The 15,468-nt window shown below is 41.3% G+C and overlaps 2 protein-coding genes across 2 annotated transcripts in view; both read right to left on the minus strand.

Annotated features, from left to right (window-relative positions):
* Positions 1 to 8,127, minus strand: part of rev3l (REV3 like, DNA directed polymerase zeta catalytic subunit) — a 37,826-nt gene extending 29,699 nt beyond the window's left edge. The window contains exon 1 of the mRNA XM_058069956.2: positions 7,577 to 8,127. Coding sequence (XP_057925939.2) covers positions 7,577 to 7,715 — 139 coding nt within the window. The 5' untranslated portion in view covers positions 7,716 to 8,127. The remainder of the gene's footprint in view (positions 1 to 7,576) is intronic.
* Positions 8,128 to 8,524: 397 nt separating this feature from the next.
* traf3ip2a (TRAF3 interacting protein 2a) lies at positions 8,525 to 14,392 on the minus strand. Its single transcript, XM_058078354.2, has 10 exons — positions 14,315 to 14,392; positions 13,793 to 13,856; positions 13,295 to 13,675; positions 13,060 to 13,207; positions 12,871 to 12,986; positions 11,673 to 11,761; positions 11,518 to 11,586; positions 11,343 to 11,447; positions 11,133 to 11,207; positions 8,525 to 9,645 (listed from the first exon to the last, which is right to left on the minus strand). The coding sequence occupies exons 2-10, from the start codon at positions 13,806 to 13,808 to the stop codon at positions 9,499 to 9,501; spliced, it is 1,146 nt and encodes a 381-aa protein (XP_057934337.2). The 5' UTR covers positions 13,809 to 13,856; positions 14,315 to 14,392; the 3' UTR covers positions 8,525 to 9,498.
* Positions 14,393 to 15,468: the final 1,076 nt, after the last annotated feature.

Genomic DNA, 15,468 nt, shown 5'->3' on the forward strand with positions numbered 1-15,468 from the left:
TGGCCAGAGGAAATGGAAGCATACGCCGTGAGGGACACGAGCAGTGCGTCGTCCAGCGAGAGAGGAAAATTAGAGAGCGGTTACAGGAAAAAGCCCTGTGAACGAGGACACATCGTTTTCATGGCGTGTTATGGGAAGAGTAGGCCATGAATGTATTGGATTGTGCAGACAGGCTTTCAGATCAAATTGACACACTGCATATTCTGATAAACTACTGTTTTTTTTTTTTTTTGCCTTATTATTGTATAAATTTCCTATTTTAACACAAGACTCTAATTTGGAAACTATAGACCAGGGGTCTCAAACATGCGGCCCGTGGGCCAAATGTGGCCCGCAGGAAACTAGTTTGAGGCCCCCGCCTTGATATGAACGTTTAATGTTAGTTTGATATGGATGCTGTATGGTATCATGTACCCAGAAAAAATTATTACGTTTGATTAATGTTCATGTTAAAGGTTAAATAACTGTTAATAGTTATCCTCCCTATCCGTGTGGAAGTGGTAAGTTTTTGGCTTTTTAAGTTTAAAGGAAATAACTTGGAGGCTACCGTTTAGGTCGCTAGCTCTCTAGTTTGCGAGTTAGCATGTGTCTCCAGACCCTGCAGTTGCGCAATATGTTGTAAATAAAAAGAGTATGAATGTGACTATAGTCGTGTTTTGTCATGTCTACAGGGATCTAATAATGCTTTGTTCATTTTAATCTGAAAAAAATCATTTGTGGTTTCTTATATGTGGTTTCTTAAGTTTTTATTATTTGCCGTTTTAATTATTATTACTATATTTATTTATTACTGATTGATTGATTTTCTTTATTCTTGGCTTGTTTATTTATTTTTCATCTTATTTTGTGCAGAAAAATAAAAATTAAGATATTTGAGAACAGTGGAATGTTTTATCAGAGCTTTTATTGTAGAAAATCGGAACCAAAGCACTAAAAAAGTTTGTATATTTTTCTGTTTTTAATAAATGCATTTTTTTTTTGCCTTGCCCAGACCCTCGCTCCAGTGGCCCCCAGGTAAATTGAGTTTGAGACCCCTGCTATAGACGATCTATAATTCTGACTTACTTTGTCTTTATTAGTGGACTAAAACAAAAAATGAACTACCTTCTATGTCTATGGGTCTACAATGACATATACTAATCTTACCAAATCCTGAAGTGGTTAGAAATCCCCACTTTGATCCCAGCTTTGAGGAAAATGATTGGAAACTATGCCACTAACAAAACAGCTCCCCAATACGACCTTTAGCCCTTATCTAATGAAGCATATTAGACCAGACATCATTCAAAATCCCCAAGACTGCAGGTGGAGGCTTAGGGAACAATAGAAATGTCTTCGGTACGTAGATTTGTCCTCGCTAATGACTGGAGCCATCACAATGTTCAGGAATGCAAGTGTGTGGCCTCTAAAAAACACTTGAGGATTAGAAAGGCATGTCCAGCTTGGAGTTCAAAGCAACGCAACAACGGTGAGGGGGAGGAGAGCGGGATGAAAATAGATAAGAGTTGTGCTTTGAAACACTTCGTATAGGCTAATATAAAGGCGGGGCATATCTAAGAATTGAACTAGTAAGAACGAGAAAGGTTATTTTTCTTAACTCAGTTGGTTTACGGTAAAACACCTCACTCTGTTATCAAAGAACTAAGGTTATGTTGAATAACCCAAAGTTTTGTCCTTGTACTTTGTGGTCAGAACTATTCCTGTTCGCGGATCTGCAAAGCTAACAAAGGATCTGTGATGCTAAATGTTTATTTTTCAAATAAATCCCAAAACATTCTAGGTTAATTGGCGACTCCAAACTGTCCATAGGTATGAATGTGAGTGTGAATGGTTGTTTGTCTATATGCGCCCTGTGATTGGCTGGCCACCAGTACAGGGTGTACCCCGCCTGGTTGGACATGTCCCAACCATTTCAGTCTAGCCGATAACTGACTTTATCTCCAAGGCCTCTAACATGTAATATCAATCTGATGTACTCGTTTCTGATCCTATCCATCATGGTCACTCCCAATGAGAACCTCAGCATCCTGGAACTTTACACACTACTTAATGTATGTACCGTATTTTCTGGACTATAAGTCGCACAAGGCCAAAAATACATAATTAGGTAGTAAAAAAACATACATAAGTCGCATTTTTTGCGGGTAATTTATTTAAAACTACTTGACCAAAACAAACATTACGTCCTCTAGGAAGGCAAGTTCTAACAATAAAAGAATAAAGAACAGGCTGAGTAGGCGTAAGATAAGCTAACGCTAACACAAAAAAATAAACATGAACAGAAAAGGTGTCCAGTGTTTATGTAACATAAACTGTTTTTTCATTTATAAGTCGCTCTGGAGTATAAGTCGCAGGAACAGACAACAATTTTAAAAAAAAAAGTGCGACTTACGTATACTCCGGAAAATACGGTATATAGTATCTGAGTAGATCCACACAGTAGATCCCTGCTTTTCTAGGGGTTTATCTTGCGGAACCACTAGTAATTAATACGCCCATCATGGGTAAATTGTTTGTTTTATCATCATTTCATCCCTGAAAAAGAACATTTCAAATATGTCAATAATCTGATCAGATATTCAAAGCCCAGGAAGTGAATTTCTGACCAGAGGGATAAATCATTCCGAATCATAACTCAGGCGGAGGTAATCACTTTCCAGGCAACGAGAGAGCCGAGTCTGCCCTCCTTTTCTAAGCTCGGAAGAAATTTTATATTCACAGCATGTCTCTCATCGTCTCAGGCTCTCTCTCTCTCTCTCAGTTCGACACACCATTGCAGCAGCTCCAGCTGGTGCATTGTCGAGTGACGCTCTCTCGCCCCCCCATCCATAAACAGACACTAAATAGCAGTTGAGTAATTTTGTAACCGAGGCAGATTACAGACCGAGGAGGCTTTAACTCAACAGAGCAGAGCGGGTCTAGACCACAGAAGACAAGTGAGGATGCTCAGTTCCGAAGGGGAGGTGGGCTTGACTGTAAGGCTTTTTTCTGTTGTGCGAGCTGAAATAAATGCAAAAGTGATTGCACGGAAACACACAAGCGATTGCTATTTTTAGTGTGGAGAACCCCCCCCCCTCATCCCATGTTGTAATAATCCTACCCTCACACTAACGGTGCACTGCAATTGAATTAAAAATTGATCAAAAAAGTTGCATAGTGTTTGTCTGTTGGGCCAAGCATGACCATATTTGGAAATAACAGACATAAGGTTCTCAGAAAAGATGGCAAACCTAATGCCGTTTTGCTCGAGTTGCCCGAGTCAACCCCTCCACGCTCCTGTCGGCACTCGTGCTGTGACACACATCCCAGACAACGAGGCATTCGAGGACACGGCATCAATGGAAGTAAGTAGCACAAAGCAATTCAGCATCCCCGACTGTAAATCCACCGCTTTTAGTCTTTAGTAGCTGCTGCGCCATTTCTTTATTTATGAAATCGCCACACGGTCAACACCCTGACTATGTCTGGACAAGCCCTTCTGAGAGTGTACGACACACAGGAAATACCGCAGGAAAAGATCCACTGCACCGACAGAGACATGGCTGAAATGCTCATTTCTGGAGATTGCAGATAAAAGTCCAAGTAACCGTGCATGATATGGTTTATATGGAACAGAAGCTCAGCATCCCTCGTGTTGTCCCTCGGACATACAGTTGGGTCTCCAGTCCAAGCACAAAACTGTCAAAGGATGAAGATTAGTGCATTAGCATGGTCTTCTCCCAAATCTCATCAGATCACACTGATCAGAGTAAAGTCACAATTTTGAACAAATCTTCCCAAAACATTTGCTATCATCAAATGGCATCTCGCTTTTTGTTATTGGTTCGTTCCAATGAAAATGGAAACGTACAAAATCCAAAGCAATTTTTCCCATGTGAATGCAATCAGTTCCATAAGGTCGGACTCAAACCAAAACGTATGCTAACTGAATCAATTAAAGAAATCCAGTGAATCTGTTCCAGACACCCAAATATTCATTCATTTTCTACCGCTTATCCTCACGAGGGTCGCGGGGGTGCTGGAGCCTATCCTAGTTGTTTTTCAGGCGAGAGGCGAGTTACAACCTGGACTGGTGGCCAGCCAATCACAGGGCACATATAGACAAACAACCATTCACACTCACATTCATACCTATGGACAATTTGGAGTGGCTAATTAACCTAGCATGTTTTTGGAATGTGTATGTCGGTATGGGACAAAAAAAAAATTTTAATTAAAAGAAAAATTGTATTACGGAAAGCAGGAAGTGAACAAATGTAACAGTTACTGATTGTAAAAGTACCAGATGGAGGGGTAGGATTTAATAAGCTTTGCTTCTGCCTACTCCTTTCGGACACGTGGAACTGTGAGTTCTTATAAAATGCACTTCTGCCACCTGGTGGCCGTTATTTCGGTCTAAAACAGCACCAAACATGGTCTCTTCTATTGTGCAGTTGCATCATTGCCTCTTTGTGCAAAAAAAAAAGTAAAATACATCCTTGGGAGCGATAAGTCAGGTTGAAAAAAAGGGTTAACAACACTGCCTGATGTCAAGTATGATACTTCTACAGGACATTTTTTTTATTATATTCATTTCAGTGACGGACAAGCATGTACACACAGCATGTTTAGACTGGCCACAAGTTGGATGCTAATAAAAAAGAGGAACGGAGGAAAAAAGCACAGGAAGCCGGCATTGAATTACATGGGGATGACTGGTGGGAGTGTTCCTGGCTTAGGTCATGGAAGGACAAGGAGTATGAGGTCTCGGGTGACAGCCACGGCCACGTGGTTCAGACCAGATGCGCTGTTGGCTCCTTACGCCACAGAGACGGCACACATGACATGAAGGGTAACAAAAGTAGGAGGTTGTAGGTTGAAAAATCAGCGCTTCTCTGCAGCACAATCCTATGAAAACAACTAAGGAAAAAAAAAAGAACCTCTACATGAATGGATTCCAGATGGTGATAACTATTTTATTTCTACAGACTCTAACCACCAATCCAACCATGAAACTTTTAATCTTGTAGTTGGTGTGTGTATGTGTGTGTTTAATCAGTGAAAGCCTTTAATGATCTCATGAGAGGCCGGCGTCCATTTAAATAGCGCCGCAATGTGGAATGCTAGTCAGGCTGGATCACAGTGGCACGCAGATTGGGAGTCAAGCGGCGCAACAATGCAACACGTTCGTCAGTCTAGGGGCGGATGAGTCTGGGAACAAAATGTGAATCACAATTTTCGTGCTTAGAATTTAGTTTAAGACAAGGAGGGACCAACCCCAAGGGAGTCAGTTACTGTTGCTGATCTCATGGGAGTTGGGAGCAGCGTTACAAAACAAACACTGCTAACACTTTTTGCAAAAAGGGATTGAGATCCTGGAGTCCCCGTTCTCCGGGTACTCCGGTGTCCTCCTACATTCCAAAAAACATGCTAGGTTAATTAGCCACTCCAAATTGTCCATAGGTATGAATGTGAGTGTGAATGGTTGTTTGTCTATATGTGCCCTGTGATTGGCTGGCGACCAGTCCAGGGTGTACCCCGCCTCTCGCCCGAAGACAGCTGGGATAGGCTCCAGCACCCCCTGCGACCCTCATGAGGATAAGCGGAAGAAAATGAATGAATGAATGAAAAAACAAGCGGGCCATATTCAAACACTTGGAGGGCCGCTGTCCTACAAGTCCAATTCACTCAACATTTTACAGCAGGAAGATGCTTCTACAACTGCACATTTTGTAAGCACAATACTGTAGACTGTAACTTAACATAAAACGGTTTGACGGCACTATCTCTAGGAGGTTCAATTCCACCCTCGGCCATCTCTCAGTGTGGAGTTTGAATGTTCTCCTCGTGCATGCGTGGGTTTTCTCCGGGTACTCCGGTTTCCTCCCACATTCCAAAAACATGCTAGGTTAATTAGCGACCCCAAATTGTCCATAGGTATGAATGTGAGTGTGAATGGTTGTTTGTCTATATGTGCGCTGTGATTGGCTGGCCACAAGTCCAGGGTGTACCCTGCCTCTCGCCCGAAGACGGCTGGGATAGGCTCCAGCACCTCCGCGACCCTTGTGAGGATAAGCAGTAGAAAATGAATAAATGAATGAATGAATGCTTATTGTGTGTAAATATTGTTACTCGAGTAAGAGGTTCAGGGTGATTTATACACGTTTCCTGGTAGAAAAAATACCAACTTCTGTATAAATTCAAATTTTCAAATTCATAAATAAATATACATTCATAAATTTAGTCCAGTTTCTTTCCATTCATTGATTTTTATTCCCGTTCTGTGTTACTATCCAAAATCTTCATTATTTTGTTGCTGGTTTTGATCTGAACTCCCCCGTCCGTCATCCTACCCCCCTCTCTTCTATTGTTTCTGCATCTTGGGTGTTTCCATATGAACTGCGCTGATTTGTTTAGTGAGCTACGTCCCCAATCTCATTAATGTTCTCTTCTCGTGTTTCCAGCCAATCCTCTTGTTGCATTTTACTGTCCTCTGATTATAGTAGACATGTGTGCCCTTTTCTACTCGATGCCAATATCCCTGGCATGCCTCTAGTGTTTTTTTTTTTTTTCCATATGATTGATTTAGCTCGGCTTTATAAATCACTGATGTTGATTGATATTTTGGTCTTTGTGTTGGGTTTCTGCTGCCACATGAGCCGGAACCCAAATAAACCTAACCTCCCGAAAGGTGCTCGCCATTATGAGGCTGTTGGAGGCACCATAAAGCAGGGAGGGGAGGGGAAGGGGGGGGGGGGGGGGGGGCTTTCTGCTGCAGGCAGACTGCATGCATTGGATAGCAACTCGGCGTGGGCGATACTGCACATTTTGGTATCAATCCGGATACCAAGTAAATTTCAGGGTTTTGCCTTGAATTTCTTGATCATGATTTAAAATCATAGTAAAACAGGCAAAGAAAAAATCTTGAATATAAAATCGATATAAATCAAGGATTCAGCATTCAGTCACGTAAAAATTTGCAGCTTTTTTAAAATGAAATCAATAATTTTAGGCATTTTTTTTCCTGTAGAAAGCTCATTTCATTCAGCCTAAGTCGGTAATAACGTACAAACATGTGATAATACGAGTCAAATGTACAGCATACGTGTACTACTATTATAAAATCCCACAATTTTTACATGTTTCTTCAAGAGTTGAAATTTCATAGTTTTGTCGAGCAGCCCTTGAATGTGACTGTGAGTAATCTTACAATATTACTACTCAATAGCGGCGAGTACCTACGCATCTTAGAATGTATTTTAAATGTGGTTCATATTATTTAACAATGTAAAAAAAAATGCACAACACAACAATAACACCAGATATATGAAAGTAAAGATACAAGAAAAAAAATCAAACCCATTACTCTATTATCCGATGCCGATACTACCAAATTGGTATCAATGTGGTCGATATTCGGATGGATGTGTGGTGTCCATGCCCCGCAATATAACTGTGTTGTGTCGTAATCACTTGTTAGCTGGGAATGAACATGCCTACATTAGTCACGTCCACGTCACACACGGACGGCGTAGTGAATAATAGCTCAGTGGCTTCATTGACAAAAAAAACCTAAAACGACAAGTATCGGACGTACCTGCAGGCGTTGCCCCAAATACTCGCACCACCGGCACCTTCTTGACGCCGCTTTCTCGGAAGTCCGAGTAGCACACGTCCAGGTCTTGAATCGGACTCGCCAAGTAGTAGTCTGCTGTGACAATGCGCACGGCAAACATGACTGCTGTCACTCGTCACACACGAAAGAAAGAAAAAAAGCTACCGCTGTGGGTGCATTCGGTTAGGGGACCACGACGAAGAACACATGGGGAAGTCCAGTTTGTGTCCATGGGGGGGAAAAAAAGACGAACAAAAGGTTCCACTCCGTGGTGCGAACGCACCCGAATGTTCCACCATTAAGGTCCAACAGTGGCAGGGGCGCTACACAAGCCGACGTCGTTTCCTAATCCGTCTCCCTCAGCTGTCGGGTCCATATTTGTACTTCAGATACACTCCCGTGATTTTTTTTTTTTTTTTAGCCGTCCATGATGTTTTTGTTGTCAGCCAGGAAGACGTACACCCGGCCTTCCGGTACACCTCTCCATTGGTACTCCCTCCACTTTTCTAGTAGCGAACATATACGGCGAGCTGTGCCTTGACAAGCTACCGTTGCCGTAGTCTAATCCAACTTCCGAAAAACATTTCAAAACAAAAGCACTTTAAGCTATACGGTTATACGTATGGTCACGTTAAAGAACGGCACAGAGTTATTATTTTGGAGGACAAGGGCGGAATCGTACCCTTTAACATACCCTTAAAATGTTGGTATGGTCGAAGTTCGCATTAAAACAAATTCTTCAATATGTACGTTTACAAAAACTAAATTGAATAGAAATAGATATTATATTAACTAATGTTATGAATACAGACGTAAACATATACTATTATATTCATATCCAATAAACACAGAAAAACATATTTGCCTGAATAACATATAATGTATAATGAAATTTGATTCATTCAAATTTTAGAAGAAAAAAAAGCGATTTAATTATAATTTATTTCGTATCTATTATATACATTATATATAGTACAGTACATTGGTTTGGCTGCATAGTGTGTTTTATATAGACAAAAATATCAACAAATTGGCCTTATAGGGAGTATGGGAGACGAATGGGCCTTGTGGAGTGGTTTGTAGCTCTTGAACAATAAACGTATCATTCATTGGCATTGGCAAGCCCTGTGTTTACAGGAAGTAGGGGTCTGATAAAAGATGCAAGGAACAAGCCATTTTTAGTCAGGGGTAAGAAACAGACTGGTGGGACAGCTTGTCTGCAGATGAGCATGACATGAGGTTCCTGCTGAGAATTTAAGAGCAGGATGTTTGCTGTTAATAAGTCTCTTGTTGCTCTGCAGTGCAGGAATCACTTGTTCTCGTTAAGACATATTCTCACGACGCGTGTGAATATCCTGTTTTAAAGATTGTTCAAATTGGGATGAATAAGGACACAGTAAAGGAACAACATATGTTTTTGTGTGCTTGTAACCGGCTCCTTGAGTCGTAATACGTGAGAAATGCTGCCATCTTTTGGTGACTTGTAGTTATTACACTACTACAAACCTGAGTGCATTGTGGAATGATTTTTTTTTTATTTTTCTGGAAAATATATCTTATAATATTGGTATTAGTATTACGGTTATCATTGGTGGTGGTCATGGAATATTATTTGTAACTACAAAATAGCTGTAAATTATACACAAGTCCATCGATTATGTATTTTGCGTTAATCCAAATAATGTGTATTTTCCACAAGCACTTTGGAAAAGAGTGAGCTCTAAACGAGTACAGATCAAAAGCACATAGAATAGATCATACTGCAGAATCAGAAATTGTAATTCTGAATTTGTAATTCAAAGTCAAAAATAAGTATATGATCCCCTGCTGATTTTGTAGTTTTATCCCGCCCCTAGCCCAAAGTCAGCTGGGATAGTTTCCAGCTCACCCCTGACCCGCATCATTCAAAGGGGACGGACGGTGAGGGTGAGGGGTGTTTCCGCCTGTGGAATGATGTAGCGCTCCTCCCTCAGCAGGCGCAACAGCAGGTCCTGGGTGTCTTGGGGCCACCTGTAGATCCTTGTGTTTTGGAGCCAACTGGGGACATGTTTCTGTCACATGAACACAGACATCATGGAAAAAATAAATTGTAATTATTAAAAAAAATTTTATGGTAACATAGGAAATGTTTCGATGGCAATATCTGCAGGGGGAAAGAAGTGCTGCAGCCCAATTCACTCAACATTTTATAGGAAGAAGATTCTTAGACCACAGCACATTTTGTAAACCAAATACTGTATAGTGTAACCTAACATAGAAAATGGTTTGATGGCACTATCTGCATGGGTAAAGTGCGGCAGCTATTAAATCCAGCAAGAACCCCTGTCCTGCAAGTCCAATTCACTCAACATTTTACAGCAGGAAGATGCTTCTACAACAGCACATTTTGTCAGCACAATACTGTATAATGTAACTTAACATAAAAACGGTTTGATGGCACTATCTGCAGGTGGGAAAGTGCTGCAGTCCAATTCACTCAACATTTTACAGCAGGAAGATGCATTGACAACTGCACTTTTGTAAGCACAATACTGTATACTGTAACTTAACATAAAATGGTTTGATGGCACTATCTGTAGGAGGAAAAATGCTGCAGCTATGAATCTAGCAGGAGCCACTGTCCAACAAGTCCAATTCACTCAACATTTTACAGCAGGAAGATGCTTCTACAACAGCACATTTGTCAGCACAATAATGTATAATGTAACTTAACATAGAAACGGTTTGATGGCACTATCTGCAGGTGGGAAAGTGCTGCAGTCCAATTCACTCAACATTTTACAGCAGGAAGATGCCTTGAAAACTGTCCATTTGTAAGCACAATACCGTATACTGTAACTTAACATAAAATGGTTTGATGGCACTATCTGTAGGAGGAAAATTGCTGCAGCTATGAACCTAGCAGGAGCCACTGTCCTACAAGTCCAATTCACTCAACATTTTACAGCAGGACAATACCTTGCCAACTGCACATTTTGTAAGCACAATACTGTATACTGTAACTTAACATAAAATGGTTTGATGGCACTATCTGTAGGAGGAAAATTGCTGCAGCTATGAACCTAGCAGGAGCCACTGTCCTACAAGTCCAATTCATTCAACATTTTACAGCAGGACAATAACTTGATAACTGGACATTTTGTAAACACAATACTGTATACTGTAACTTAACATAAAATGGTTTGATGGCACTATCTGTAGGAGGAAAATTGCTGCAGCTATGAACCTAGCAGGAGCCACTGTCCTACAAGTCCAATTCACTCAACATTTTACAGCAGGAGGATGCCTTAACAACTGCACATTTTGTAAACACAATACTGTATACTGTAACTTAACATAGAACATGGTTTGATGGCACTGTCCGCAGGAGGAAATTACATTAATTACAATAATTATATTACATTTTGCATGTGTCATTTTGTGTATTTAAAGGTAAATTTTTTATTAAGCGTGATCAAAATAACAGTTTCTGAGACAAGAAGTGGCTTTGATACGGACCACCAGAAACCCAGGACCACCTGTACTGGAGTGTACGTACCTTGGTAGCATTGGGAAACAGGACTGGGATAAACCTGAAGTTCAAGCAGCCTTGTTGGATGAACTCGTTTTGGATCTGCATCAGGACAACAGAAGACTCACAATTTAGATTGATACCAACATACATTTGATACCAACATACATTTGATACCAACATACATTTGATACACACATACACAACATCACCTTGACCCGACCCCGCAGTGCTCACCTGGTTGTGAATGTATTTGGTGTGCATTCCGTGCTCGTCATTACCATCCCCCTCCACATCCTCCTTATATTTGGGACTGATGGCCACGATGATGAGGACTGATTTCTGTAAAGTGTCCACCAACAGTGAATGGAGGAGACCCCCCCCCCCCCAGAAGTATAAAGCTGAGACTTACATCATTCAAAAACCGGTCCATCCATCTGGTGATGCCCATCCGCCTGATGGGACTGTCGAAGATGTCAATCTGTTCAATCAAAGACACGTTTGGGTGGGTTGACGGGAATTTGCAGGGAAATCAAGGATTGCCGACAAACGAAAAAAAAAACCTACTGCCGGTTTGAAGCCCTGGCTCGTCAGAAATTTGGTGAAGGGGGTCATCTCTGCGGCGATGTCTACAGAATATGTGATGAAAACATTCCCTGCAATGACACAACGGCACTTCCATTTCAAGTCAAAAGTAACGGTATCACTATCAGGCAATACTGGTCCTGTATTTACATGGTATCATAATAAGACCAAAATGTTTTGGTATCAAACCTAACATAGAAAATGGTTTGATGGCACTATCCGCAAGGGTAATGTGCTGCAGCTATTAATCCAGCAAGACCCCCTGTCCTGCAAGTCCAATTCACTCAACATTTTGCAGCAGGAAGATGCTTCTACAACAGCACATTTTGTCAGCACAATACTGTATCCTGTAACTTAACATAGAAATGGTTTGATGGCACTATCTGCAGGTGTAATGTGCTGCAGCTATTAATCCAGCAAGACCCCCTGTCCTGCAAGTCCAATTCACTCAACATTTTACAGCAGGAAGATGCTTCTACAACAGCACATTTTGTCAGCACAATACTGTATACTGTAACTTAACATAGAAATGGTTTGGCGGCACTATCTGCAGGGGGGAAAGTGCTGCAGTCCAATTCACTCAACATTTTACAGCAGGGAGATACATTGACAACTGCACATTTTGTAAACCAAATACTGTACAGTGTAACCTAACATAGAAAATGGTTTGATGGCACTATCTGCAGGGGGGAAAGTGCTGCAGGAAGATACCTTGACAACTGCACATTTTGTAAGTACAATACTGTATGCTGTAACTTCACATAAAATGGTTTGATGGCACTATCTGCAGGGATAAAGTTTTCCTTTTCCTCAAGAGGGTTGTGGGTGTGCTGGAGCCTATCCCAGCTGTCTTTGGATACTTCGGGGTACACCCTGGACTGGTGGCCAGCCAATCACAGGGCACATATAGACAAACAACCATTCACACTCACATTCAGATGGCCGAGGGTGGAATTGAACCCTGGTCTCCTAGCTGTGAGGTCTGCACGCTAACCACTCGACCGCCGTGCAGCCATCCACAAACCAAATAGAACTAATAGAAACACTTTTGTTTCCACTATGATTGAATAGCTGTGCCCTCGGCTGGCCACAATAAAAGGTCTCTGTGGAAATGAACACAGAGAGGCCGGAAAGTAATACACTTCTAAATATCAAAGTATGCAAAATTGCAGGTAATTACTGTACTCCTTTGGCAGACTGAAAGTCCACTTGGTCTCCTTAGTTCCTGGTCCGGGTTCTACCTGTCTGGGATCATTTAAAAGGACCTCATACATGACATCCCTGGGAGCCAGGTTCCTGCGGAGGAAAATAATAATCAATAATAATGAGAGCTGACAGTAAGATAGAACATGAAGGAATGATTCGATACCGCGGCGGCTGGAATGACGGCGCCGTGTGTCGGGGATTCTTTGGGTGCATGTGAACATCAGGACTGGGTTTGTAGTTGGGAAAAGGTGGGTCTACTCCATGGTGACCCATGCACGGTCTCAGACATCTCCCCTGGCTTGGACCGAGACCTGCGATGCCATTGAGAAAATCAATATTTTAGTTTTATTTAAGTAGTATATTGTTATTATTTGTGCAGAAAATACTTCCCCACTTACATTGACCGTGAAAACATGCCGCAGGAAACGGTGACGGGATACAGTTTTCGGGAATGACATTGGACATAAGTGGGAGAGGTGGCTCCAAGCCGTGTGCCTCATCCACAGAACCCTGAGGTCCGTTTTCCTGGATGGTAAAACCAGGCCAATCAGGTTCTATCTGCTGTAGCTCCGAAGTGGGAACACTTTCCGATGTGAGTTCACTCTGGAAATAACGTTGAAGGAGTTTCTCCCGGTTGTAATGGATGTCCTCGATGCTACTTCTGGTCCCTAGTCGCCCTTCAATGCACTGCTGGTAGACAGGTACCCAGTCCAAGTCTAGACCTGAGGCTGCCATGCTCTCGTCTGTCTCGACAGGAACACTCTGATGACGACAGACGCCTGGACAAACAAAACACAGTATTGTCTTCAGGAAACGTCCCTCAGTGGGGAAATTTGCATAATTAGTACTTAATTAGTACATAATTAGTACTTTTGATAGTATGGAATGGTTCTTACCTGCAGAGGCGTCCATGTTGTCACTTGGAATCTATGACTGCTTACCTGGAAACAGCTGAAGACACTACACATATGGACAAAAAAATATTTTGGAATGAGATTGGGAGCTCGGTGAACTTGTTTACCAGTAACTTGGTTTATTGTGGTGTTAATTTAGCTATTCAGTTCTGGTGGAGCCAAATAACTGCCAATGTGTAAACACTGATGCTAACGTACCGGACACCTACTGTATTCAGACGGTTGTTCTGTCTTCTATTATGTAGTTAAATTACTCGCCGTTCCAGATTAAATTACTGATTATGACTTATTCCAAAAACCATTTTTCAAAATGAAGCGTAAGATCAGTATGTCTTAGGGTTGGGTTGAAAGAAGCGTCACAATAACACCACGGTACAAAGGTCAAAACCAGCCACCGGAATACCTGACAGGTGGAGCTTGATAAACAAATGAAGATGAAATATCAAGTATATTCATACTTATGAATAGGACAATTTGGGATATGAAGAATGAGGCAGAACACACCTTTTCTGTCGATGTGCTTAGCTCTCAGCCGCAGGACAAACCTGTTCTGACTCAAACAGGAAATATTTCCACAACTTTCCACTCCCGGCCAATCAGAGAACGGCAGACCTGAGCCTCCAATGACGTTTGATCCCAAGAGCAACATGCAATCTGAGGGACGTGAATCATTTTACAGGAGGGTTTATTTACTGTATGTTGGCAATACATCAAATGAAAGTGATCCTTGCTGGTTGCAAAGATGGAAATCAAAGCATCTCAAGGGAGGAAGTTCTGAATCAGAACCTTAGTACGCATTGGGGATGGGCACATTGATATAGTACCAAAGTAGTAGTAGTAGTATTGGATTGTTAGGGTTAGGATTACCACGTTGCGCTTCCAATTTCACGGCTTCACAGTTTTTCCAAATATAGTTAAAAAATATGTACACAGATGCAAATTTTGCACATTTTTCCTAGGTGTTGGTAATGTTACTGGTAATGTTACTGTAATGGTACTGGTAATGTTACTGGTAATGTTACTGTAATGGTACTGGTAATGTTACTGGTAATGTTACTGTAATGGTACTGGTAATGTTACTGGTAATGTTACTGTAATGTTACTGTAATGAACCTGGTAATGGTACTGGTAATGGTACTGGTTATGGTACTGGTAATGTTACTGTAATGAACCTGGTAATGGTACTGGTAATGGTACTGGTTATGGTACTGGTAATGTTACTGTAATGTTACTGTAATGGTACTGGTAATGTTACTGTCATGGTCCTGGTAATGTTACTGGTAATGTTACTGTAATGGTACTGGTAATGTTACTGGTAATGTTACTGTAATGTTACTGTAATGAACCTGGTAATGGTACTGGTAATGTTACCGTAATGTTACTGTAATGAACCTGGTAATGGTACTGGTAATGGTACTGTAATGGTACTGGTAATGTTACTGTAATGGTACTGGTAATGTTACTGGTAATGTTACTGTAATGGTACTGGTAATGTTACCGTAATGTTACTGTAATGAACCTGGTAATGGTACTGGTAATGTTACTGGTAATGTTACTGTAATGGTACTGTATTGTTACTGTAATGGTCCTGGTAATGTTACTGTGATGGACCTGGTAATGGTACTGGTTATGGTACTGGTAATGTTACTGTAATGTTA

Source organism: Doryrhamphus excisus, linkage group LG11 (genome assembly GCF_037039965.1).
Source record: "Doryrhamphus excisus strain RoL-2023G ecotype Guam linkage group LG11, RoL_Dexc_Guam_v1.1, whole genome shotgun sequence".
Taxonomy (NCBI): Eukaryota; Metazoa; Chordata; class Actinopteri; order Syngnathiformes; family Syngnathidae; genus Doryrhamphus; species Doryrhamphus excisus.

Excerpts from the sequence above, each read along its gene's own strand:
- traf3ip2a (XM_058078354.2), bottom strand. Across the intron at positions 11,587-11,672 it reads GCCAGGGCTTCAAACCGGCA|ATTGACATCTTCGACAGTCC; the intron begins GTAGGTTTTTTT and ends TTGATTGAACAG. Across the intron at positions 11,448-11,517 it reads TGGACCGGTTTTTGAATGAT|AAATCAGTCCTCATCATCGT; the intron begins GTAAGTCTCAGC and ends GACACTTTACAG.